The following is a 24,416-nucleotide window of genomic DNA, read 5'->3' on the forward strand; positions in this document are numbered from 1 at the left end:
TCCTGCATCGGGCTCCCTGCTCGGCGGGGAGTCTGCTTCTCCCTCTGACCCTCCCCACTCTCATGCTCTCTCTATCTCATTCTCTCTCTCAAATAAATAAATAAAATCTTTTAAAAAAAAAAAAGTACAAAGAAGAAAGGTACAGCTAGGTTTGAATTTTGATTTTGCCATTTAGGCGCTGAGGGAGGCCACCTCTGAACTTCAGTTTTATCATGTGTCAAGTGAATGTGGCAATAACACCTCTCGAAGTCGATGTGAGGATAAGAGAGGATGTATTTGAAGTGTTTCTCATGGTGTCTAGCACGTAGCACGCCTCAAACCTGGTTGCAGAAGTAGTTATTACTACCTTTTTGTGACCTGACTTTAAGGGCCATAGCAATAGCACAATTTGTAGCATAAATTACTAACGTTAGTGCTTTAAAAAGATATCAAATATAATGTTCTTTTCTAAGGTCTTGGTTACTCTCAGGCCTTTGGGATAGAATTGTGGTCTTTCCATGAAATAAAGTAAATCAGCACTGGTATTTACTGAGAAAATTCCTAAGTTGAACGGCAATCCTGTAATTAAAAAGTCTCTGGGTAAGAGGAAATCTAGGGAGGACTATTGTTCCTAGTTGATTTCTGGTGATCGATGCTCCAAAGAACTGGATTAATATGTTCACAGAACATTGTTGTAGTCAGTAACCGTATTTCTTTCTATTTCCAGGCATTTTTACATAAATTCACTGAATGGGTGAGTGGAAATCCCAACAAGGACAGGATTCTCATGGCTGGAGGTAGCCAAGGTCTGGCAAAATTGTTCTGCTGAGAAAATGCTTCCTTCTGCTTAGTGGCTCTTCAGTGATAGCTGATGTCCAGTAGGAGACAAAGCTAATTCACATGAGGCACAAATCAGTGATGAAGGAGGTGTTAGAGCACGTTCTATTGTCTGAGCACACAAAGAATAAATTATATGGAGGTTGTGCTGCCCCACCCCAGCAGACTCTAAGCCTAGGGTGGGTCATGGTACGGCGAGGCCAAAGAGAAGACCCAGAGACACCGATGGAGACATAGGTTTATTGGGGGAGCTTATGCACAGGGAGTCCAGAAGTGGCCAACTGGATACAGCCTCTGCTGCCAGGATCTACATGCAGCAAGTTTTTATATCATAGCAACTATCATTGGCCCCTCCCCTCCTTGCATGGCCAGCGTTTCCAAGGAGATCAAGGCCTGCCACTTGGACAGTCTTCATTATATGAGAGACGTATGGGGTTGGTCACCACCCCCCCAAACCCAGCCCCTGATCTTGAACACTGAACAGCATGTTCTTTGCACGTTCTGCTTGATGGGAATATAGAGGGAGGACAGAATCTCTAGATTTTTAAGACAGTGATTCACAGGGGCATTCAGGGTGTGCTTGCACAAACCAGCTATCCAACGTGTACCATACCAGATGTGAACCAAATCTGGTAACGAGGCCAGAGTTTCTGAGATATGATAATGAAAGATAACTGAGGATGGAGGAGCCAGGGGTGGGACGCACGACCGCCCTGCACCTTCCTTGATCATCCCCATGCACTGCTTCACCTGTGGCGATAAGCGGAAGGCCTACCTGCAGCTGCTGTGGGCTGAACCCATGGAGGGGGCCTCCCTGGACAGGCTGCATTGCCTCCACAGGCTGTTGGCTCACATGGATATGAGACCTGCTGGAGCCTGACCATGGGCAGTCAGTGTCTTGCCCAGAGTTCCTTCTACAGAGGTGTGGGTAGCTGAGAGCAGTACCCGCCCCCCCCAGCCTCCTGGATGTGTGTCCTCCCGTTCTGAAGGAACCATCCAGTAAAGAAGGAAACTCCCGCTCTTTGAAAAACCACATGCACACATACAGATAACTAAAATGTGGTTGGCACACTGAACTTCACTGATTGCTTTCATATATATATATGAATATGAATATGAATACGAAAAAAATATATATGTTATTTAATCTATACAGTGGCCTCCTGGGCAGGTGGTTCTGTTGCCACTGCATCATATGGGAAGAGAGAGCTAAAGAGTTTAAGGGATGAGTAGAAATGGCACAGCTAAGTTGTAAAGCTTCAGAGCGTAGGGTGGACAGTAACATTATGCCGACGCGATAAGGCTGATTTTCTCAGAGCAACCCTGGTACTGCTATCCCAGTGAGATGTGAAGCAACAGGAAAAGCTTATGTTTGGAGTTAGTGAGCTGTTATTTAACACTGGACAGGGGCGCCTGGGTGGCTCAGTGGGTTGAGCGTCTGACTCCTGATTTCGGCTCAGGTCATGATCTCAGGGTTGTGAGGTTGAGCCCTGCATTGGGCTCCATGCTCGGTGGGGAGTCTGCTTGAGATCCTCTCCCTCTGCCCCTCCCCCTGTTCCAATGCTCTCTCTCTCTCTCTCTCTAAAATAAATAAATAAAATAAATCTTCCAAAAAAATAATTGGACAAATGACCTAGACACTGAGACCATTTCCCTTTCTGTAAAATGGAAATAAAAGAATCACCTGGAGGTACAAACTTTCCATCATAAGATGAATAAATTCTGGAGACCGAATGTCCTGCATGGGGCTATAGTTAATAATAATGTTTCGTATTCTTTTTTTTTTTTTAAGATTTTATTTATTTCTTTGACAGAGAGACACAGCCAAAGAGGGAACACAAGCAGGGCCAGTGGGAGAGGGAGAAGCAGGCTTCCCGCAGAGCGGGGAGCCAGCCCGATGTGGGGCTCGATCCCAGGACCCTGGGATCATGACCTGAGCCAAAGGCAGACACTTAATGACTGAGCCACCCAGGTGCCCCAATGTTTCGTATTCTTGAAGCTTACTAAGAGAGTAGATCCCAAGTGTTCTCACCACTCCCACATGCACACACACACCCCCAAAATGGTAACTATGTGAGGTGATGGGTGTGCTATTAGCTCAACTGGATAATCATTTCACAGTGTATGTGAATGTCAAGACGTCACATCATAGACCTTAAATATTTACAATTTTTATTTGTCATACTTCAAAAAAGCTTGAAAAAAAGTCTCCCAGAGATGTCAGCACGACCTGAGGGAGCACTTTGCCTTCTGTCCTTCCTCACGCCTTTCTAATGACGCTACGGCAACTTTTGCAGATAAGCAGACGGTCCAGTCTGGTGTTTCTGCCTCATCTTATTTAACTGAGAAATTGATCCTCCTGCTGCCACAAGGCATTATTTTTTAATTTCCTTAAAAAGGAAAACCCAGCCACTTAACAGGCTGGGAGGCATGGTAATGTTTGCGTTTATGTGGGTGGAAAGAAAGAGGACTGGGAAGAGAACAGGACCCCATTCTTTTGGTTCATTCTCCAGCTACTCTTTCATTTGCTTCCTTTCTTTTCAGGTACCTTCAGGCCTGGCTCCAACCCTGGGTTCACAACATATGAAATGAAAATTGGTACAGTTACTTTCCAGATTGCTACCGGAGATATTACCAAAGAAAAGGCAGATGTGATTGTAAACTCAACAACAAGGACATTTAATCTGAAATCAGGTACTTTATTTAAGCAATGTACATGATCGTAACTACTAACATGACCCACGTGTGGGAGGGAAATTGTGGCTAATGTTGCCTGAGTAGATGGAGAGTGTTGCAGAACATATGTAGGCCCTGGGATCAGAAAGACCTGGGTTTGAATCCCAGCTATGTCACTTACCGTTGTGTGGCCTTGGAACAATCACTTATCCCCTCTGAGCCTCAGTTTCTCTGCCTGTCAAACGTGGATTTCCCAGAGGAGGATTAGACGGGGCGTAGCAATGTAAAGCTGAGGTGTAACCCATGCACTGGACTTAGTCTGTGTTAGCTCTCATCCCCTTTCTAGCTCTGAACTATCAAAATTCCACACTTACAATTTAATAAGTTTAAGTTTTATTTTAATTTTCCTTTTTATGTAACTCAGCTGGCACTCGTATCTCACTTCTTGTAACTCTTTCCTGTGTTACACTGACCCAGAAATGAAATTCAGCCCCTTTTTCTTCATTTTTCCTGGAATGTCTGAGCACATCCATTGATGGAGCTACTTTGAGCAAGCCCTCCCCACATGTCTTTTTGTGTATAACTTACATACATGTACTCTTATGTTAATATATATTTTTTTACAAAGCCTTAAATTTTAAATTAAAAGTGTAAGATAAAACATAAGTAGAAATGGAAGTTTAAATATTTTCCAAAACTGCAAAATATTATGGTACTTACTAGGTAGGAAGTGCATATGTAGAATATCCATCCAGTGTATCGGTCATTCAAAATGCAGACATAAAGAACATTCAATTAGGTAAAATGTGATAAATTGAACATAGGCATTTGTCCCTGCCTTCTTTTAAAATTCCATTAAAGCAACAGTAAAGGAAATAAAAGGGTGTAAACCCAGAAGGAAAAAGAGAGTTGGAGGGAAACCAATAATGAACAAGAGACAGCAGTGTATTTTTAGAATATGAGAAGCAGCTAGCCAGTGGTGAAAACTTAGTATATGCAGGAGAAAACGGTAGCCCCTAGAGACACAAGAATTGGAGGCAGCAGGTACCTGGAAAGGCAGGGGACAAGTAAAGAGATGAAAACAGAATTGGATGCAATTCTGTATGAGTAGCACTTACGCCCCTTTGTTCTATCCTCCATCCATCCAATGCACCAGTAACTTCCCTTGCTCTTCCCTGGCCAGAGATGGGAGGTTTATTTAGTCTGTAGAGAAACCAACCAGACAGATTCTAGACGTAGAGGAGCAGGCACGGGTGAGATGAGGATGGGAGCTGGACAGTGTTCAAGTGAAAGTTCCTGTGCTGAACAGTGAGTGCCAAGCCCCGTTCCTGTGCATCTCCCAGAACAGCAGATGGTTTATGCCCTCTGAGACAGGAGATGGGAGGGTCCTTCCAGAGAGAAACCAACTGCCCTCAAGTCTAGTATTTACTGCCTGCTTACCTTACACTAAAGCCTACTGGTCAGCAAGCCTCCTTTACATGGTGCTCCCAAACTCACTCTAAATATGAATGGACTGGTGAAGATCATCTGATAATTGAAGAAAACCTCCATTATTGCAGAGACCAAAACAAACACACAAAAAAAGGAATTTTTTTAAAAAGAGACAATTCACAATACACACATACATAATCAAGGAGACAGACAGATAGATAGATTGATTGATCTTTATAATGATAAAATAACTAATAATCATTCAGTGCTTTCTGTGGGCCAGGTTCTGCGCTAAGCATCTTTTATTCACTGTCTCTTTTAATGTTCAAATAACCCTGTGAGGGAAATAATGTGCTAACCTCTATATGATAGTTGAGGGACTGACTAATCACATGTTAACCTGTAAGTGGTGGAGGCAACCTTAACCCAGGCTGTCAAATGCATAGTCTGTGCTTTCGACCACTCAACCAGCTGTCATTAGCTGTGACCAGAGTGGTGAAGCTACTGCCTTGATGGGAAGATTCCCTGCACTGAGGGCAGCCAGCTCTCTGACCACCTGTGAAAAACAAAACAGCACAACATTAGAACCACAGGACTTAGGTCGAATGCTCAATGTTATTTCAGTTTTGAGATCCATGCTTCTCATTAGTATCAGAAAATTCATTTTTATATTTTTCAGTTTTGTAAAATAATAAGGGTAGAATGCAAAAAAGTTCAAGTAACTGCACAAATATCCCTGTACAAAGAGAGCGCGTAGAGCTGCAGACACGGGGGACCGTAGGTCACTGGGTGGTGCTGTCACGTCGTAGCTCAGAGTGTTTATTATTCAGCTACCGAATGACGGCGGCCATAGAAAATTGAGAGGGAGACAAACCGTAGGAGACTCTTAACTCTAGGAAACAAACGGAGGTTTGCTGGAGGGGAAAAGGGTGGGGAGATGGGGTAACTGGGTGATGGGTACTAAGGAGGGCACTTGTTGTGATGAGCACTGGGTGTTATATGCAACTGATGATTCACTAAATTGTACCTCTGAAACTAATAAAAAAAAAGGTGGGTTTTTCTGTGGGGGCATCAATGAATTATGCACAAAATGCACAAAGGGGTGAGCTGAACAAAAGCCTAATGTACAAAAGCTATAATCATGCATTGAATTTCAACTAATGCTTTTTACCACTAACATGTCTTATTTAGGGGTGTCAAAAGCAATTTTAGAAGGTGCTGGACCAGCTGTGGAAAACGAATGTGCTGTACTAGGTATGGTTACATGCTGCTTTTGGTTACCACCCATAGCAGATTAGAGGGCTGGGAATACTATAACAGGACCTACGAGAGGAGTAGGTGGTGAGAGCTTAGCCAAGAGGTTGATTCCCTGGGAGAGCAGATCCAGGGGGTGTGACTTTGTGGCTGTGCGAAGTGGTCCTTCCTCCCACCATCCCACCTGGCTCTTCCTGACTATTAAACAGAACCTGGGCGTGGGTCCTAATAGTCCAGCCTCCACCACTTATTGAGGGATCCTGGGCCTGCCATCTAATCTGTAAGAGCTTTGTTTCTCTTACCTGTAAGACGGTTCTAGATTCTACTCACGAGTCAGGAGTATTGTAATGGCTGTCTCACAGGTGGTTGTGAGGATCAAGACAATGAATGCGAAGACTTGCATGAAGTGCTGTATAAATCATCTTTCACTTTCCCCAACCTTGTTCTACTTGCTATAACACATCCTCTACCTGACATGAGTCAAGGTGGAACTTGGGTGGGTCTGAGGTGTTTTCTGACACCAACCAGTTCTCCAATTCTAACACTGTCTCCCTGTAAAGTTAGCATTGGATCCCACAAGTTAAAGGGCTCAGTCTCACAAGACACCCCCTCCCACTCCAAACGCCAGTCACAGGTCCCAGGGGGCACCTGCACTTCTGACCCATCCCCTATAAACTCAGGCATTCACAAAAACCCTTTCTCAGGTTTGACAGTACCCTAGAATGACTCACAGAACTCAGGAAAACACTTGTCTTACATTTTCCAGTTTATTATAAAGGATAGAACTCAGGAGCAGCCACATGGAAGAGATGCAAAGGGGAAGGTGTATGGGAGGGGGCTCGGAGCTTCCACACCCTCCCAGGTGCACCACCCTCCCATCACCTAGGTGTATTTACAAACCTGGAAATCCCCAAATCTTGTTATTTAGGGGTTTTTATGGAGGTTTCACTGTGTAGGTGCAGTTAATTAAATCATTGGATTTTGTGATTGAGGTCCCCAGAGGTCAGGGTGTGGGGCTGGAAGTTCCAATCCCCTAATCATGGCTTGGTCTTTCTGGAGACCAACCTCCATTCCGAAACTAACTCCAGAACCCTCAAGAATCATCTCATTCGCTTATAAAAGACACTCTCGTCACTCAGGAGATTCCAGGGTTCTTGGAACTCTGAGCCCAGAACCAGGGACAAAGATCAAATACTTATTTTTTATTATATCACAGTGGGGAACCTGTAAGAGTGATCATAGACTATTTATCCTCCAAAACGAGGACTCATGCCTTGCTGAGTAGAGAGTCAGCTATGAGTGTGATTTAAAGAAGTCACAGGGTCCCGTGTTTGACAAACAGTCCCCAACTGACCTGCTTTTGTGCCTGAAACTCCTATCTTGATAGCTCTCCTCTGATTAAGACATTTTCTCCTCAGTGAATATATTCCTGGAGAGGGATCAGAAGGTAATATTGCTCAACAACATGAGGACGTTAGCAGGAATTGTGGGCTGGAAGAGCTAGATGTACCTTGGAAGGCAGAAGCAAAGAATAAAGTGGGGTTGGACAAGCTGGAAAAGTCTACTGAGGCTGCCTGGGAGGGGCCAGCCAGTGGGACGCAGGGAGTGCCTGGGCAGGGTGGGTGGGCAGGGGCTCACTCTCCTCCTGCATTTGCCTTAGCCTTGCCTTCCTCAGGTCCTTCCTCGGTGCCTTAAAACATGCCCTGATCATGTCCATGTGCTCGAGAGCTCTCAGGGACCTGGGAGAGGGACCTCCACACCACCGAATGCGTTGCTTTTCTTTCCTTGAAAAACTAATCTAGCTGAATGAGCATATAAATTGCTCTTCTGGACAACAGCTTGGGGGTTAAGAGGGCTGGACACTGACTGTTTGGATTCAAATCCCAGGCTATCTTTGCTAGTGACCTTACCTCTCTGAGCTTCTGTTTAATCTGTGAAATGGAGGAAACAGTCCCTACCTGATAGCCTGTTTTGAGGACTGAGTAGATTAAGGCAGGTAGAGTGCTTTTGAATAACACCCCAAATATTCAACAATGTAGTTGTCGAGTTAAAGAAGCCTGGTTGTAAAGAAAATGAGCCTGTCACAGTCCCAGTGAGTGAAACCAGCTAGATGGAGGGAGGCTGGACTTGGTCAGGAATCATCACAGCTTTTCCTGATGGCAGATGTTTTCGGGTCTCGGTGATCATCTTGCTGCTTCTTGTAAGTAACGTGCTGTGTGTTTCCTTTTCTTCCTCTTGTTCTAGCTGCACAGCCTCACAGAGATTTCATAATTACACAAGGTGGATACTTAATGTGCAAGATAATAATTCATGTGCTTGGGGAAAATGATGTCAGGAAAACGGTTTCCACTGTTCTAGAAGAGTGTGAGCAGAGGAAGTACACTTCGGTTTCCCTTCCAGCCATCGGAACAGGTTTGTAGCCTCTCATCATTCAGCGATTCTGAATAACCCACATTCCTTTAGACTTAGTCTCACTGTTCGTGAATTCAGTGCTGAGTCCAGGCAGCGATAGTGATGTAAATCAGAGAGTGGGCAACCTTGCAGACCCTGAGGGCCATCTCTGGGACCTATGCTTCTTTCATACATCTTTATTCTTTATTGTATGTTCCCCAGGTATCTTTCCATGTTTGACCCTTAACATCACGGTGTTCTTACTGTTCATTCTTTTCCTTTGGACGATTCATTTGCTCTTGTTATATTGGTTACCCTTTCTGCACTGACTCTCAGATCAGCATTTCTTCTTTCCCCAGATCTCCTCTGGCAGATTTCTGTTACCAGAAACTTTATAGCAGAATCCAAACTCATCCTCATCATCCCTTGCAAACAGCTACCTTTCCTGAGTTGTCTCATTTTCTGGTTTCCTCCTTCAGTGGTGCTGCCCTTGCTTCTTTGTGTCCCCTGACCCCGCAGTCAGCACATTCTACTAAATCTTCTCCGAGGGGTTGTTCAGTTTCACCCTTCCTTCTGGTTTCCAAACCCTTAATACCTCCCCCATTGGATTGACTGCTGCATCTCCCACTGGCTCATTTGCGCATTCATTAGATTGAAATGCTGTGTCCCAGGCCCACTGCAAGTTCCTAGGCATAAAATCATGAAGAGGATGCAGTTGCTATCCTTAAGCAACAAGCTCAGGTCCATCCTGCTCCCAGGTTCTAGGAACGCTTTCCTCCTCATCTCTATCATAGAACACAATAATTTGCTCTTAGTTGAAGGTGTTGCTAATGATCTGCTCCCTGATTCATTCACACTCAGTTGCACAAGCTTTTTAAAAGGGCCTGGGAGGGCCCTAATAATGCCATCACATGATTATATGATTTACTAAAGCTTATTTTAACCACTGTGGATTAGGATCACTGTTTCTTCCCACTTTGACTTCTCAGACTTTTCCTGGCACTGAGCATTGGAAAGGCTGCAAGCATTTTTGGAATATAGCTAAGAAGAGTTGAGTTGGGAATATGGTTTCCAAAATTTCAAAATGTATACTTTATTGTGATTTCTTTTTTGATTATATTCACTTTTATGTGTAATTTTATATTTTTATTTTATACTCTTTTTCTGAGATGTATAGGTTTCAAACCCTGCAAAACCTAGGCCCACCCCTGACTCTTAATTTCCAACATTTTGCAGATGAGAATTTGACGTATTAATGTACAAGGTCACATAGTTAGTAAGCAACATAACTAGGTTCAAACCCAGGCAGCCTGGTCTGCACATTTCAACCATTACATTTTTTTTACATTACTTGGTTTTTGTTACCATTATGCTCTTAATTACTATATTCTTAGCTGTCACATTCTTATCTCCCCATTACCCTCTATTTATTAGCTATTACCTTCTATTATCACCCCAATTTTATAGCTGAGTAAATTGAAGTTTGGAAGTGGTGTGGGCTGAGTTGTATTCTCCCTGCCAAATTCATATGTTGAAGCTCTAATTCCCAGTACCTCAGAATGTGACTGTATTTGATGAGAGGGTCTTTCAGGAGGTAATTAAGTTAAAATGAGGTCATTAGGGTGGTCCCTAATCCAATATGGCCAGTGTCCTTGTTAGTTAGGAGATTAGAACATCCATAGGTAGAGCGAGAAGACCATGTGAAGACACAGGGTAAAGACAGCCATCTACAAGTCTCATAGAGAAGCCTCGGAAGAAACCAATCTTTCCAATATCTTGATAGCAGACCTCTAGCCTCCAGAATTGTGAGAAAATAAATTTCTGTTGCTTAAGCCAAGTCATGGCAATTTGTCATGGCATCCCTAGCAAACTAATATAAGAGGGATCAAATGACTTAGCCAAGATCACACAGCTAGTCTGTGGAGAACCAGGACATGAACCCAGGTCTTCTGCACCCAGATAACCTGCTCTGTTCTCTGCGCTGCCAATGCCCTTCAGTTAAAGACCAGCGGGAACACACACTATGAGGAACTATGCAGCATCTCACCAAGAGGTCACTAAGGACTTATTAATGGATTTGAGCTTGTGTTGGGTAGCTTTGTGGCGGTCTCAACTACGTGGGTTTTTGCTCTGGATTGGATACTTTGAGGAAGACGGCATAGTTCTATGATTGGATATCTTACCTGGAAGGAGAGAAGATTATGGCTGAAGTTGTAATTATTAATGAAACAGCACTTGCTCCTATTAGTCAAGATGGGGAATGTTTGGCCATTTTTGTGGTTTGGATAGTGTTCATATTCTTGCCTGTGGTCAGACATGATTATTCAGTGGTTGTGTTTGGCTAAATTCATCACAGCCACAGAGTGGTTCCATGGGATGACGTTCTATGAAATTGTTTATGTTCAGCCAGAGAACATGAAGACACAGCTCTGAGTGCCAGATCCGTTTCTGGCTGTCGGGCTGCTTGCTTCTTTCTCAGCACCAAAAACCGCATTTGCCAGATCTCATCACTTGACTAACACCAGCTAAAGCTTCTTCTGGTCACTTAAAAAAATGATTCTTTTTCAGGCAATGCTGGAAAAAACCCAACCACAGTCGCCGATGACATGATCAATGCTATTACAGACTTTGCACAGAAACATCCCACCCCGTCGTTACAAAAAGTGAAAGTTGTCATCTTTCTATCTGAATTGCTGAATGTATTCTATGACAACATGAAAAAGAGAGAAAATTCCACATCTCCTGTCCTTCAGTCCACATGCTTTGAGACTGCATGTAAGATGATCTTCTTTAGAGAATCATGTGGTTATCTCTCCTATCACTTAGCAGATGTGTCGATATTAATGCTCATTGTTTTATCAGTTTTAGGATTCTACAGACAGCCTCCTATAATATATGGGAAAAGTACAAGAACTATGGAACGCCGCCTCCTGACTGCTGATTATTCTTCTGTGGGGCAAAATCGCTCCTGGAAAACAGGAATTGCAAAGGAACAGAAAGAGAATAGAAGTAAGGAAGCAGAAAGAGGGGGATAGGCTTTGAACATCCTAGCCAGTTATCTCATTATTGACTTAATGGGTTAGTATTGACCCTCAGTGCTCCTTGTAGCTGTGAACTGGCTGACCAATATTGGTTTATGGATTATCCAGTGCTAGAGAAGTTAGCCTGGGAATAGAAGCAGATGGAAGAAGGGAGTGGTCAGGGTCATTTGGTTGTACTACTTCATGAGCAGGCAGATTCCCAGTTGCTTCTCTGTAAGGTATGTGTTTGTGCATTATGTTTAAGTATCTGTATTGACCTGCTCCTCTTTCCCCCATTTTGAGGCTTCTGTACTGCTGTGAAAATAGTTAGAAAAGCAGCCTCCTCTTGCAATCCCGGTTTTTGCCCATTTTAAGCACTCACTCATAGAGCACTGTGAGTTTTACTAGTGATGAAATGTACCTGTCGTCAGCAGCCTCCCTAAACTGGAAATGGTTGCCTGACACTGCCAGGAGGAATTTCAGTTCTCTCTGCACTTACGTCTTGACAACAATTCTTTTCAATGTGCCTTCACACACAGCACATGTTAAGAGCTAATATACACACAGTAAATAAAAATGAAAATAATAGTTGGATCTGTTAATGCTCTTGCAACAGCAAGCAATAGAAAATCCAATTTAAGCTGGCTTATGGAAAAAATGAAATTAATTGACTCACTGGACTATAAAGTCCAGGCATATCTGGCTTCAAGTCCAGTTTGATCCAGGTGCTCATATTATATAATCTAGACTCTGACTTTCTTCATCTCTCAGTCTCTTCTCAGCTGTGTTTTCTTTATCCTCAGGTTTCACATGGTGAAAGATGACTGCTAACAGTTTCAGGACCATATCCTTACATGGTCAGATCCAATAGGAAAGGGTATATCCAGGGGTAATATATTCTCATCATCAAGAACATGATGCCTGGGAACAGAGGTGTTCACATAGGGCTGAAATTCCTTCTGACACAATCGGCTTAGGTCATCGTTGCAGCTAGGGAACTGGAATTATACTAATCAGCCAATCCAGAGTCACATGCTCTATCCTTGAACTGAAGGGGATTGATCACTCTGAAGCAACCGGGAGGAGTTGTTCACCAAAGGAAATTCAGGATGCTTTTACCAGAAGAGGGGGAAAAGGCTGCTGGGCAGTTAAAAATAATATATACCTACTAGAGGGGCACCTGGGTGGTTCAGTTAGTTAAGTGTCTGCCTTCATCTCAGGTCATGATCTGGGGGTCCTGGGATTGAGCCCCCCATTGGGCTCCCTGCTCAGCAGGGAGTCTGCTTCTCCCTCTCCTTCTGCCCCCTCCCCCTGCTCCTGCTCTCTTTCTCTCTCTCAAATAAGTAAGTAAAATAAATAAAAAAAAAATACATACCTACTAGAGTATCTAGGGATATATAAAACACATACCTATGTATAAAAATACATACCTAGTAGAGTATCTAGGGATATATAAATTAATATTTTCCCCCTTTGGTTTTTGCAGAGGAAAATTTATATTTAAATATAAGAACAATAAGTCCTTATAAGTGAAAAATTAACTGAAACTGGTTCATCCATTCCCTGCTTACACCAAGAATTTAAAATGACTTATGAAATTTAAAAAATAGACAGAGGCACCTGGGTGGCTCAGTCAGTTAAGCATCCGACTCTTGATTTTGGCTCAGGTCATGATCTCAGGGTCAAGATGGAGCCTCAGGTTGGGCTCAGCACTGGGCGTGGAACCTGCTTAAGATTCTCTCTTTCCCTCTCCTTCTGCCCCCCCTCCCCCATTTCTCTCTCTTAAAAAAAAAAAAAAGACAGGAAAGTTAAAGAGACAAGCAAAAAAGATAACTAAACAGAGCAGACCAGTGACCCAATGGCACTTGGGGCAAAAACAAACAACAACAAAACTACCTTACATAATCTTTGTTGTTAGATGAGAGGAATAATGCAGATAAAATGTCAGATGAAAGGAAGTTTGTTGGCAGAGATAAACTTGGATTTTAGTAAGAATTTATCGTGTGGACTTCTTTAAGAGAGAACTTACAGAGAACAACTTGGAGTTTCATTTGAGCAGATGCTTTTCCAAAGCATGTTAAAGCTATTCATTGATTCAGAGCGCTTTTACTGAGCACGTATTGAATATCAGGCCCTAGAGACACAGACCTGGGAGTTGTGTAAGTAGGTGGGAGTTGAAGCCATTGAGCGTGGATCCAGTTATCCGTGGAGACCATGAAGGTAGAGAGAGTGAAGGCTGAAGGCAGAGCCAGGATTCTTGGTATGTCACCCCACCTCTACCTGTGGAGAGGAAACTGAGGCAGGATGCACAAGGAGAGGTGCAGGAGGGTATTTATCCCAACCATCAGGTATGGGAAAGTAGAGTGACCTTTATCTTTTAAAAGAGGTTTATAGGAAAAGCACTCAGGAAGGTGCCTGGTATGTGGTAAACACTTGAAGGAAGGTAGCCATCATGTTACCTCCCATGAAGCACTGGGCTGCAAGTCACTAGATCACGTTGAATGTGCGAATACTCAGCCTTCCTGGGACTCGGTTTTCTCATCTCTAAATTGTCCATCTAGGGTCACCTTTGGTCACAGGCAGAATAAGTAGCACAGTTTGGGGTGGTTTAAGGGTGTGATTTAAGTTATTCCTCTCAAGAAAATACCCTTGTCTTTAAACTTTACTCTCTATTTTTTTTTTAAAGATTTATTCATTTTATTTTAGAGAGGGAGAGAGAGAGAGAGAGAAAGAGTTTGAACGAGCGGTGGGGAGGGGCAGAAGGAGAGGGAGAGAGAATTTCAAGCAGACTCTGCACAGAACACAGAGCCTGCCATGGGCCTCTATCCCATGACCCTGAAATCATGACCTGAGCCGAAATCAAGAGTTGGACGCCCAACTGACCGAGCTACCCAGGTGCCCCTTACTCCCTCTTTAAATATGAATACCTCTGGGATGTAGAAAAGATCAAGTTTAGTTGTTTTTTAGGAATAATAACTATGTTTATAAAGGATTCCCTAAAAGTGCTTTTACACCCTTTATTATATTTTAAACTTGAAACAATCCCATGAGGTGATAAATAGAGCAGATTTTATCAGTTCCATTTTATAAAAGAGAAAATGAAAATTCACTCAGAAGTGGTATTACTTATTCCATGCGTTTTGGCTGGTCACAGGTTGAGGCTGATCAGGTCTTCTGATTCCAAGCACTGGTATTTTCTGCTCTGCAACCTCATGACATGAAAGGAAGAGAGAGCCCAAAGAAAAACTCTACTTCCTTCTCAGCCTTGCCTGCTGTATTCAGAGAAAAGAAAGTAGCAGGTTCAAGAAGACTCTAAGACCTAGGACTCGACATGATTAGGCCAGAAGCTCTGGAGGGAGTGGACGGTGGGAAAAAGGAAAGAATTTAATTTGCACGAACTACATGTCCTGCTGTGGGAAACTTCTCCAGAAAAAACTCTTTTACAGTGGAATTTGAAGAGAGCTTCCATATTAAGGTTTGATGCTTCCCTTTGTGAACAGAACTTCGTTCCCTGGATGGACTTCCTAAACAGGAAGAATGCCTGATCGCTCTCCTAGGCCTGTATATCTTGCATTAAAAATGAGTAAATTCTGGCTTTGTAAGGAGAAATCCTTTGGCCTTTACCTGTGGTGCTTTGCCATTTTCTGGCATTTCCTTCTCTAATACAGTCTGTCCATATTTCTACTAGTCATGCTGTCTCAGCAACTTGATGTGTAGCCTCAATGTGTTAGAAGGTTCTGGAAACCATTGGAAAGCAAAGGAAAATTTTGAGCATTATCACCTTATATGAAAGTATTCACTTAGTATTTTTGCTGTTTTCTTTATTATGGGGCTTTCTCTACTTAAAAAGTAGAAGATAAGGTACAGAAAAATGTGCTTTAAATATCTTTAGCAAGGTAATCATGTTTCAGAAGAAAATAATGCACACTAAATAAAACTGATAAACATGAAAACATCAATAAATCAGCTTTCACTTTTACACATTAGGTTTTTTAAATTTTTCTTAAAGTAGGCTCCACGCCCACTGTGGAGCCCAATGTGGGGCTTGAACTCACAACCCTGAGACTGAGACCTGAACTGAAATCAAGAGTCAGATTCTCAACCAACTGAGCCACCCAGGCGCCCCTACACATCAGTTTCTTATGGAGTTAATTCCATAGAGCTTTCTGGGGAAATTACAATTTCAAGTTATAGTGAACCAAGTATACCTAAATATTTTAGCTAGGCCATTAATTAATATATGTCATATATGTCAGAACCATTCATTTCATCTGTAGATGATAAAAGAAGCAACTGTGAAATGTGTAGCTTTTGGGGGTTTTTTGTTTGTTTGTTTTTTTCAAAGACCAGGATTAGATGAATGCGAAATAAAAGCATAGGAAGTGCCCTGATTTTCAGAGATCCCTGGAAATGGATATTGTGTTTTCACCAAATGCTGACTTTCCAGGTAATCTTCCTGAACACTGGACTGACATGAATAAGCAGCTCTCCTGTGTGATCAAGCTATACCCCGGACAGTCAGAATATGACACCATAAAGGACAAGTTCTCTGACACTTGTCTTTCCTACAAAATAGAGAAGGTAACATTGTGTTAAAAAATTACTTCTTTTAACTATCAAAGAACTAACTAACATGAAAGTTTAACAAGGAACCAACATAACACTCTTCCTTCCTTTATACCTTACTATATTTAATTAGACTTACTCAAGCTCCATAGACTTCAAATATCATGGTTCATTCATTAGCAGTAATGAAGGAGACTCCCCAAAGTGACATATATATGTTTGGATACTTTCACTTACAATTTAAAAACAAACCCATTCAAACTGATTAAACAAGAAGAAATGTATGAGAAATTAATGGAAAGTCCAGAAGTAGGATGGTCTTTGGAACAGTTAGATTCAGTTTCTCTGGCTTTGCCATCCACAGGGTCAGCTTCATCTGAAGGCTGGACTCCCTTCATAATTGTAGGATAGCTGTGGATGGCAATCAGGGGGGTCTCTGCTTCCTCCATTCACATCCCATGGAAGGGACACAACCATTGGATAAGAGTCCCAGGCTTTGTGTTGAGCGGACCACTCCAACCAATCTATGTCAGGAGAGTGCTACATATGCTGATTGGCTTGGACCTGGGCTATCAAATGCCATCATTGTGTGATCCATCATGAGATTACCCTGATTGGTCAAACCCAATTAGGCTCTACCTGAGAACTATAAGTGAATCCAACTCCACCCAGACCAGCAGTTGCTGTACAATGCGGATGAAGTGGAATGGATATTCAGGGATTCCCACAATGTCCACCATGCTGCATAAAAATTTTAGCCAGCAAAGTACAGGAGTTTATTAGAAGGTCATTATCATACCATGTATATCAGAGCAGGGTGTGACATCCTAGTCATTTAAAAATCTAGCTGCTACTTCCATAAAGCTGTGTGCTTTATCACATTATAGCACTCAAGAAATTGTGTTTTCATGAGCTTTCACATGCCTGACTCGCCCACTAGACAGTGGGCTTCTTAAAGTAGGAGTTGCTTTCCTAGTACCCAGCCCGATGCCTAGCATATCATGGGACACAATACCCACTGAGTGAACTTACTTCCTGAGAAAGAAAGAGAATCAAAAGAGAGAGACTCCTGTAGAAAGGACAGAATTCAAAGGAGGAGATGCTTTATTGATGTTAAAAGCTGTTGAGAGGATAAGAACCTGGTTCAATTTTGTTTACCCAGTATCTGCAGCTTTCTTGGCTCTTAAAGGCCTTTTATTTTACCCATTTTGAAACACCTCAATTTTGGATTAATTCCATAATATATTTTCTCTCCTGCTGCGCCTAGATAAAAGCATTTTTAATTCATGGTCCCCAACCTCTGCTGGACTCTCCAGGTGCTTGCAATCCTTTATTGCTTCCTCCAGTCAACTCCCTCATGCGTTCCCTATTGCAAAATTTCAACACTCTGCTTGAGGTCTTCATCTCTCTCAAAACAATTTTCCCTCCTGCCTTTATTACTTGGCTTCTCCTCAACATCTGCTACAGGTAACCACTCCATTCTTATTTATGTATTTATTTTTAATTATTTACTGAAATTGAGGTATAATTGACAAATATTAGTTTCAGGTATGTAACATAATTTGATATTTGTATATATTGCAAATTGATCACCACAATAAGTATAGTTAACATCCATCAACATACATAGTTACAAGAAAATTTTTTTCTTGTGATGAGGACTTTTCAGATCTACTCTCTTAGCAACTTTCAAATATGCAATTTGGTATTATTAACCATCTTGTGTATTACATCCCCGTGACCTATTTCTTTTATAATTGGAAATTTGTACTTTTTGGCCCCCTCTCTCATGTTGTCTACACCCCACCCCTGCCTCTGGCAACCATCAATCTATTTTCTGTATCACTTAGCATAATGTCCATGGCAAGATGTTATGCTTTTTAATGGCTGGCTAGTATTCTATTATGTGTATGTGCATATATATATATATATATATACCACATATTCATTATCCATTCATCTATCAATGGACACTTGGGTTGTTTCCATGTCTTGGCTATTGTGAATAACGCTGCAGTGAATATGGGGGTGCACTCAATTCTTCTTGAACTCTCTTCTTTTATTTCTAGGACATCAGCCTTTCAGATTTCTTCCTCTCTTCCTAGACCTAGATTATATGGATCCCTTTCTTATGCTGTCAATCTCCATGTGTGTTCTCCTAATCCATCCCTTATCACTCTGAGAGGGAGAGATTTTTTTACTTGTCTTCCTCCCCAACTAGACTGAAAGTTTCTTGAGGGCAGAGATCCAACACAGTGCTTGATTCATAGTAGATGTTCAATAGGTGATTACTGAATGTATGTTAAATTCATTTTCTAGAAGGAAGGAGAACCAGTAGAGAATGATATTTTGAAAAAAAGTTAAAGGAGGACAAAATTTCAAGGAGGGGATGATTCATGGTTTGAAATGCTATTGAGGGTCTAGAAAGAAATAGTCATTAGATTAGGCAGTTATGAGGTGATTTATGACCATAATTAGAGCAATGCAGAAGAACTGTATTAGAAGAAGTCAATGGAATGGGTTTAGAGATCAGAAGAAGTTAAGGAAATAATTACTGAATGATTACAAATTTTTGAGTAAGAATTTGTTTTATTTTTTAAATTCATTTTTATTTATTTATTTTATTATTATTATTAATTTTAAGTAGGCTCCATGCCCAGCATGGAGCCCAACACTGGGCTTGAACTAAAACTGTGAGATTGAGACCTGAGCTGAGATCAAGATTCAGTGGCTGACTCTTGGTTTTGGCTCAGGTTGTGGTCTCATGGTCGTGAGATCGAGCCTTGCCTCTGGCTCCATGCTTAGCATGGAATCTGCTTGAGATTCTCTCTCCCTCTCCCTCTGCCCTTCCTGCTCATGCTCTCTCTCAAATAAATAAATAAATCTTAAAAAAAAAAAAAAGAGTCAGCACTTAACTGACTGAACCACCCAGGTACTCCTTATTTACTTACTTTTTTTAGAGGGGGGAGAGAGAGAGAGAAACAGAAAGAGAGAGAGAAGGGGGTTAGGAGCAGAGGGAGAGGGAGAGAAAGAAACTTAAGTAGGCTCTGCGCCCAATGTGGAGCCCGAAATGGGGCTGGATCTCACAAACCTGAGATCATGACCATGGCCAAAATCAAGAGTTGGATGCTTAACCCACTGAGCCATGCAGGTGCCCCTTGAGTAAGATTTGAATGCGAGTGAATCTCCAGGAATTCCAGGGAATATATATAGGTAAACATTTTTATATAAATTATAAGTTCTGTTATATAAAATAGGTTATAATAAGCACAATCACAAAGTATAGATACTCATAACCTAGCATTTTTCTAAAGGCAGAAAGCTACCTACTCTCTGAATTTGTTGTCTATTTGCATTTCCTTTTCCTTTTCCTTCTTCCTCTCCTCCAGTCCTCGTCCTTCTCTTTCAAACTGCTATTTTAAAATCCACAACAGGGGCGCCTGGGTAGCTCAGTCATTAAGCGTCTGCCATTGGCTTAAGTCATGATCCCAGTGTCCTGGGATCAAGCCCCGCATGGGGATCCCTGTTCTGCGGGAAGCCTGCTTCTCCCTCTCCCACTCCCCCTGCTTGTGTTCTCTCTCTGTCAAATAAATAAAATCTTTAAAAAAAATAAAATAAAATAAAATAAAATCCACAACAAACAGGGTATACTGAGCTCTAAAGTCATTTTCAAAATGTTTTGCTTTTTGTCATTTGCAGATTGAGAAGATACAGAATATATGCCTCTGGCAGAGCTACCAGATAAAGAAAAAGCACATGGACTTGAAGAATGGCCATACAGCTAATGAGAGAGTCCTGTTCCATGGGACAGATGTGGACTCGGTGCCATATGTCAATCAGCATGGCTTTAATCGCAGTTATGCTGGGAAGAATGGTAAGGAAGCAGGGAATCTGGCTGACCAGAATGAGGTGAATGATAACTCTAGTGTTGACTATTCACACCCAAGCAGTGCAGGACCACAGATGGCAGCCATCTTGTCATTATCAGGATAGAGCTCTTGGTGTTTCACCCAAAAGGAGGCTGGCAACCTTCTGAGGATAGATGGAGTGAATTTTAGAAATGATGAAAAGTGGCTTGGGTGGGCAAGAATGGCATTAAAAAATGTTGTGTCAGGTTTGGACATGGTTCTACATACTGTGATAATTTTATGTTTTTTAGGAAGGCTTTTGTCTTTCTCTTTATAGGTGCAGCCTATGGAAAAGGAACCTATTTTGCTGTTGATGCCAGCTATTCTGCTCATGATACATATTCCAGACCAGATGGCAATGGAAGAAAGCATATTTATGTTGTACGAGTACTTACAGGAGTCTACACACGTGGACATGCAGGATTAGTTACCCCTCCATCAAAGAACCCTCACAATCCCACGGATCTGTTCGACTCTGTCACAGATGATACACAAAATCCAAAGCTATTTGTGGTATTCTCTGATAATCAAGCTTACCCAGAATATCTCATAACTTTTAGGTGCTAAAAAATAGGTTGTTTCTTTCTTTCTTTTTTTTTTTTTTCATCTCAAAGAGATGATTTAGTCATCTATTTATAAGAACAATTTATAGGGTTTTTGTCTTTGCCTTTGGCTTGTTTACATAGATAAAAATCTCTCTGTTAGGTGCTAAAATGCCGAAAACAGCCTTTTAAAAATGCTCTATTGCAATTTGTAGCGTACCTCTTTTCTGAGCATATTGATGAGTGGGAGCTAAGAAATGTGGATGACATAATTATAGCTACAACTATTTACAGACACCAAATGTGTAGGAGAACAAAGAGCACATTACTTTTGTCTAGCAGAAGAAATAAGATGAATCACTTTAAAACCAAGATGTCATTGTTCTTATAGAACCTGTTAAGACATCAAACTGTGTTGGGCTCAACTGTACTATTAAATGAATAGGCTGCTAATGTGCATCTGTAACAGCTGGGAATTTTGCCTCCTGAAGGAATACTTAGTAGCCAGAGCTCAGCTAGAATGATTGAATCAAATCTGTTATGGAATAAATCAGGTAAAAATGTGTTGTACCACTGTCTAATTCTACATAGCAAATTACTACAAAATTTAGTGGCTTTGTGGGTAAGGAATTCAGGCATGGCTTAGCTGGGTCATTCTGACTTAGGGTCTCTCCTGATTTGGAGTAAAGATGTCAGCAGGGGATTCCGTCTTCTGAAGGCTTGACTGGGGCTGGAAGATCTGCTTCCAAGGTAAATCACTCAAATAGTTAGAAAGTTTTTGCTGGCTGGCAGGAGTCCTCAGTTTCTCTCTCCATGGTCCTCTCTAGGCTGCTTGCTCATGACATGGTACTCCACAGTCAGCAATTCGGGAGAGAGGAGGAGAAGGCATGATGTCTTTTATGACCTAGCCTCTGAAGTCATACTCCATCTTTTCCACAGTATCCTGTTGGTTCCACAGATCAGCTCATTCAGCGTAAACGGGAATTACATAAGGGCCTGGACACCAGTAGACAGTGATCGTTGGGGACCATCTTAGAGGCTGTATAAATGAGTGAATGACTGATACATTAATAAAATGTGAGCAGTGAAAAGGACTCTAGAGGTCATCTGAGCCCACTGTCCCCTCATCTTTCTCCTCCCCCTCCCCCACTCCCAGGGCTTAGAGCCCTCAAGCCTCTGCTTGACCACTTCTAACACTCTACATCTTAAGGATCACTCACTCCATCGTGAGACAACTTGAACTATTGGAAAACTCTTGCTTACACTGAGTTGAAATCTGTTCTTCTATGTCTATTGCCTGCGGATCACTGTCCCATGTTCTGGAGGACACAGAGCATCTCCTTCCTTTCACAGATGTGGTGGCCCTTCAGATTCGTCTCTTCCCTCTATTATACTAGAGTTAGGTAAATTCTTGAAATACTTAGCAGCTTATCCTGAAGCATCACTTATCAAGAGTTGAAGTGTTTACATAATCATAAATAAGCACATGCACATTAAAAGGAGTACAGGGAAGCTTAAAGAAAATAACTCCCTTCACCAAACTGTGTATCACTCATAACTGCAACACTCACAGGAAACCACTGCCAACATTTTTATGTCCTCCCTTCTCCTTTCTTCTACATCCACCTTCAACAAAGGCAAAGTCACACTTTATTCTATTACTTAACTATGCAATATTGTATCTACCTTTTTTCATTTAACATTATAAGTGTTACCCTCATGTTATTAATTTTTTCTGTAAACATCATCTTAATGGCCAAGTTATTCCACTATATATTTTCCTTTTATGTATATATAACTATAAAGTTTTTAAAATGTCATCATCTTTTCTTATAGTTTAGTAATCTAATTTCATTTTGCAATATATCTGTATCATTTCCCCCATGTCATTAAATATTTTACCTATCATTTTGATGGTTGCATAGTATTTTGTTGTATGTCTCCACATAAATGTCATGTCAAAGTAGGGTGCCCTATATTTCTAAATAAATATATGGTTGGATTATGAGATGCAAAGAGCATAATCTACCTTCGATGAGACAGCGCATCCTGAACTTCTTGAGGGAAACAGTCCTAGAGAGCAAAGCAAGGTTAAATAATGCTCTATTAGTGCATGGGCCTTGGCTCCCAACCCCAGTGTAGAATTCTAGTGAGCCAGGTTGGAACATAGAAGGACCGTTTTTACTTAGGTTAGGTAGGCTTTTACTTGCAATGTGAACTGCTGTCTTCTGTCTCCTCCAATGCTGTTACTCAAAGACCACCCCCCCAATTTATTTTGCTGTACTCCTACTTCACTAGAAGACAAAGAAGTCTCGAGTATAATACATCCATGTTATTAAAGTTGTGATGGTTTCTTGAGGAACAAAATATAAGCCAATCGAGAATTATTTTATTTATTTATTTATCTATCTATCTATCTATCTATCTATCTATCTATCTATCTATCTATTTATTTATTTGACAAAGAGAGAGAGAACTCTCTGAGCAGGGAGCCCAATGCGGGGTTCAATCTCAGGACCCTGGGATCATGACCTGAGCTGAAGGCAGACACTTAACCGACTGAGCCACCCAGGTGCCGCAGCTAGTTGATAATTATATAGTTATTATAAACTCCACCTTCCATCAGTCTGAAGCTAAATGCCTTTCCACCCTTTATGTCCATCTCCTTTCCAGTTGACTTGGCATTCTCCATCCATATGATTAAAATGGTCTCTACTTCTTTCCTAATAGCCCACTGTTTCAGGTTAACCCAAATTAGAAGTCTTTAAGTTTGCTAATCACTGACAAAACAGGTTTCTTTTCTATGGATTTCTAGAGTTCTGGCTGCTGGTACCTGACTGATCCGAGACCAGAGACCCTGAGGTACAGTTCTGACCGGCAGTCCGACGGCTTACTGTCCCATATATCTTCTCTCCTCTTCTCTCTTTACTTAGCATTTTTCTCCTCATTCCTTTCTTTCCCCTCCAATCTTCCCCTCATTTGTGGAAGAATGAGGACACACTCTGAATCAGAGGAAACATTTTAATTTTTTTCTTCATCTATGGTAGAGAAAGAAAACCCATGTAGTATATATGCTGATGTGTTAATTGAACACAGGGTTTGTGAATTCATTTACAGGTAATGGGTTAATTATCACATGCTGGTAAGATCATTTACAGCTAATATGAATCAATTTGATTTCTCAATAGTTTATGCGAACAAATACAGTTTCTTATAGTAAACATGCTTTTTGAGCTTAACTGATTATTCTATTTCCAAGCTGTGGAGGAAAAACTCTTGCTGTCTCTCCTTTACTCACACTACTTCCACACTCACAACACTTCTGACACCAGATGTGTGTGTTTTCCCCTCACTCTCAGCAATCCTCTGCAACATTAGCTGGGGGTGCCACAATTTCACTCAAGTCTGACACTGTCTACCTGGAAATAACGTCAGATCCCACAGGGTAAGGGCTCAGCCCCACAAGACTGTCTCACCTCCTCCTGTACTGCAGATGCCAACAGCAAATCCCAGGTTGTTCCCTGTACTTCTGCCTGACTGGCTATAAATCCTTGTTCCCACAACCCCCTCCTTGGGTTTGACCATTTGCTAGAATGGCTCACAAAACTCAGGGAAACACTTATTTACATTCACCTGTTTATTCTGAAAGGATATGATAAAGGATGCAGATGAAGAGTTACATAGCGCAAGGCACATAGGAAGGGTCACAGATCTTCCATGTTCTCTCAGAGCATGTCACTCTCCCAGCACTTTCACCTGTTTTCAACTTGGAAGCTCCTGTAGCTCATACCTTGGGGATTTTTGTGGAGACT

The 24,416-nt window shown here is 41.7% G+C and overlaps 1 protein-coding gene across 1 annotated transcript; it reads left to right on the top strand.

The window, feature by feature from the left end:
• PARP15 (poly(ADP-ribose) polymerase family member 15) lies at positions 1-22,974 on the top strand. Its single transcript, XM_045902994.3, has 9 exons — positions 1-785; positions 3,361-3,510; positions 6,115-6,177; positions 8,422-8,589; positions 11,137-11,343; positions 11,431-11,577; positions 16,036-16,169; positions 19,854-20,028; positions 20,340-22,974. The coding sequence occupies exons 1-9, from the start codon at positions 632-634 to the stop codon at positions 20,627-20,629; spliced, it is 1,488 nt and encodes a 495-aa protein (XP_045758950.2). The 5' UTR covers positions 1-631; the 3' UTR covers positions 20,630-22,974.
• The last annotated feature ends 1,442 nt before the right edge of the window (positions 22,975-24,416 follow it).

Source organism: Mirounga angustirostris, unplaced genomic scaffold (genome assembly GCF_029215605.1).
Source record: "Mirounga angustirostris isolate CCGP_5_RB_7025 unplaced genomic scaffold, mMirAng1.0.hap1 SCAF_1, whole genome shotgun sequence".
Taxonomy (NCBI): Eukaryota; Metazoa; Chordata; class Mammalia; order Carnivora; family Phocidae; genus Mirounga; species Mirounga angustirostris.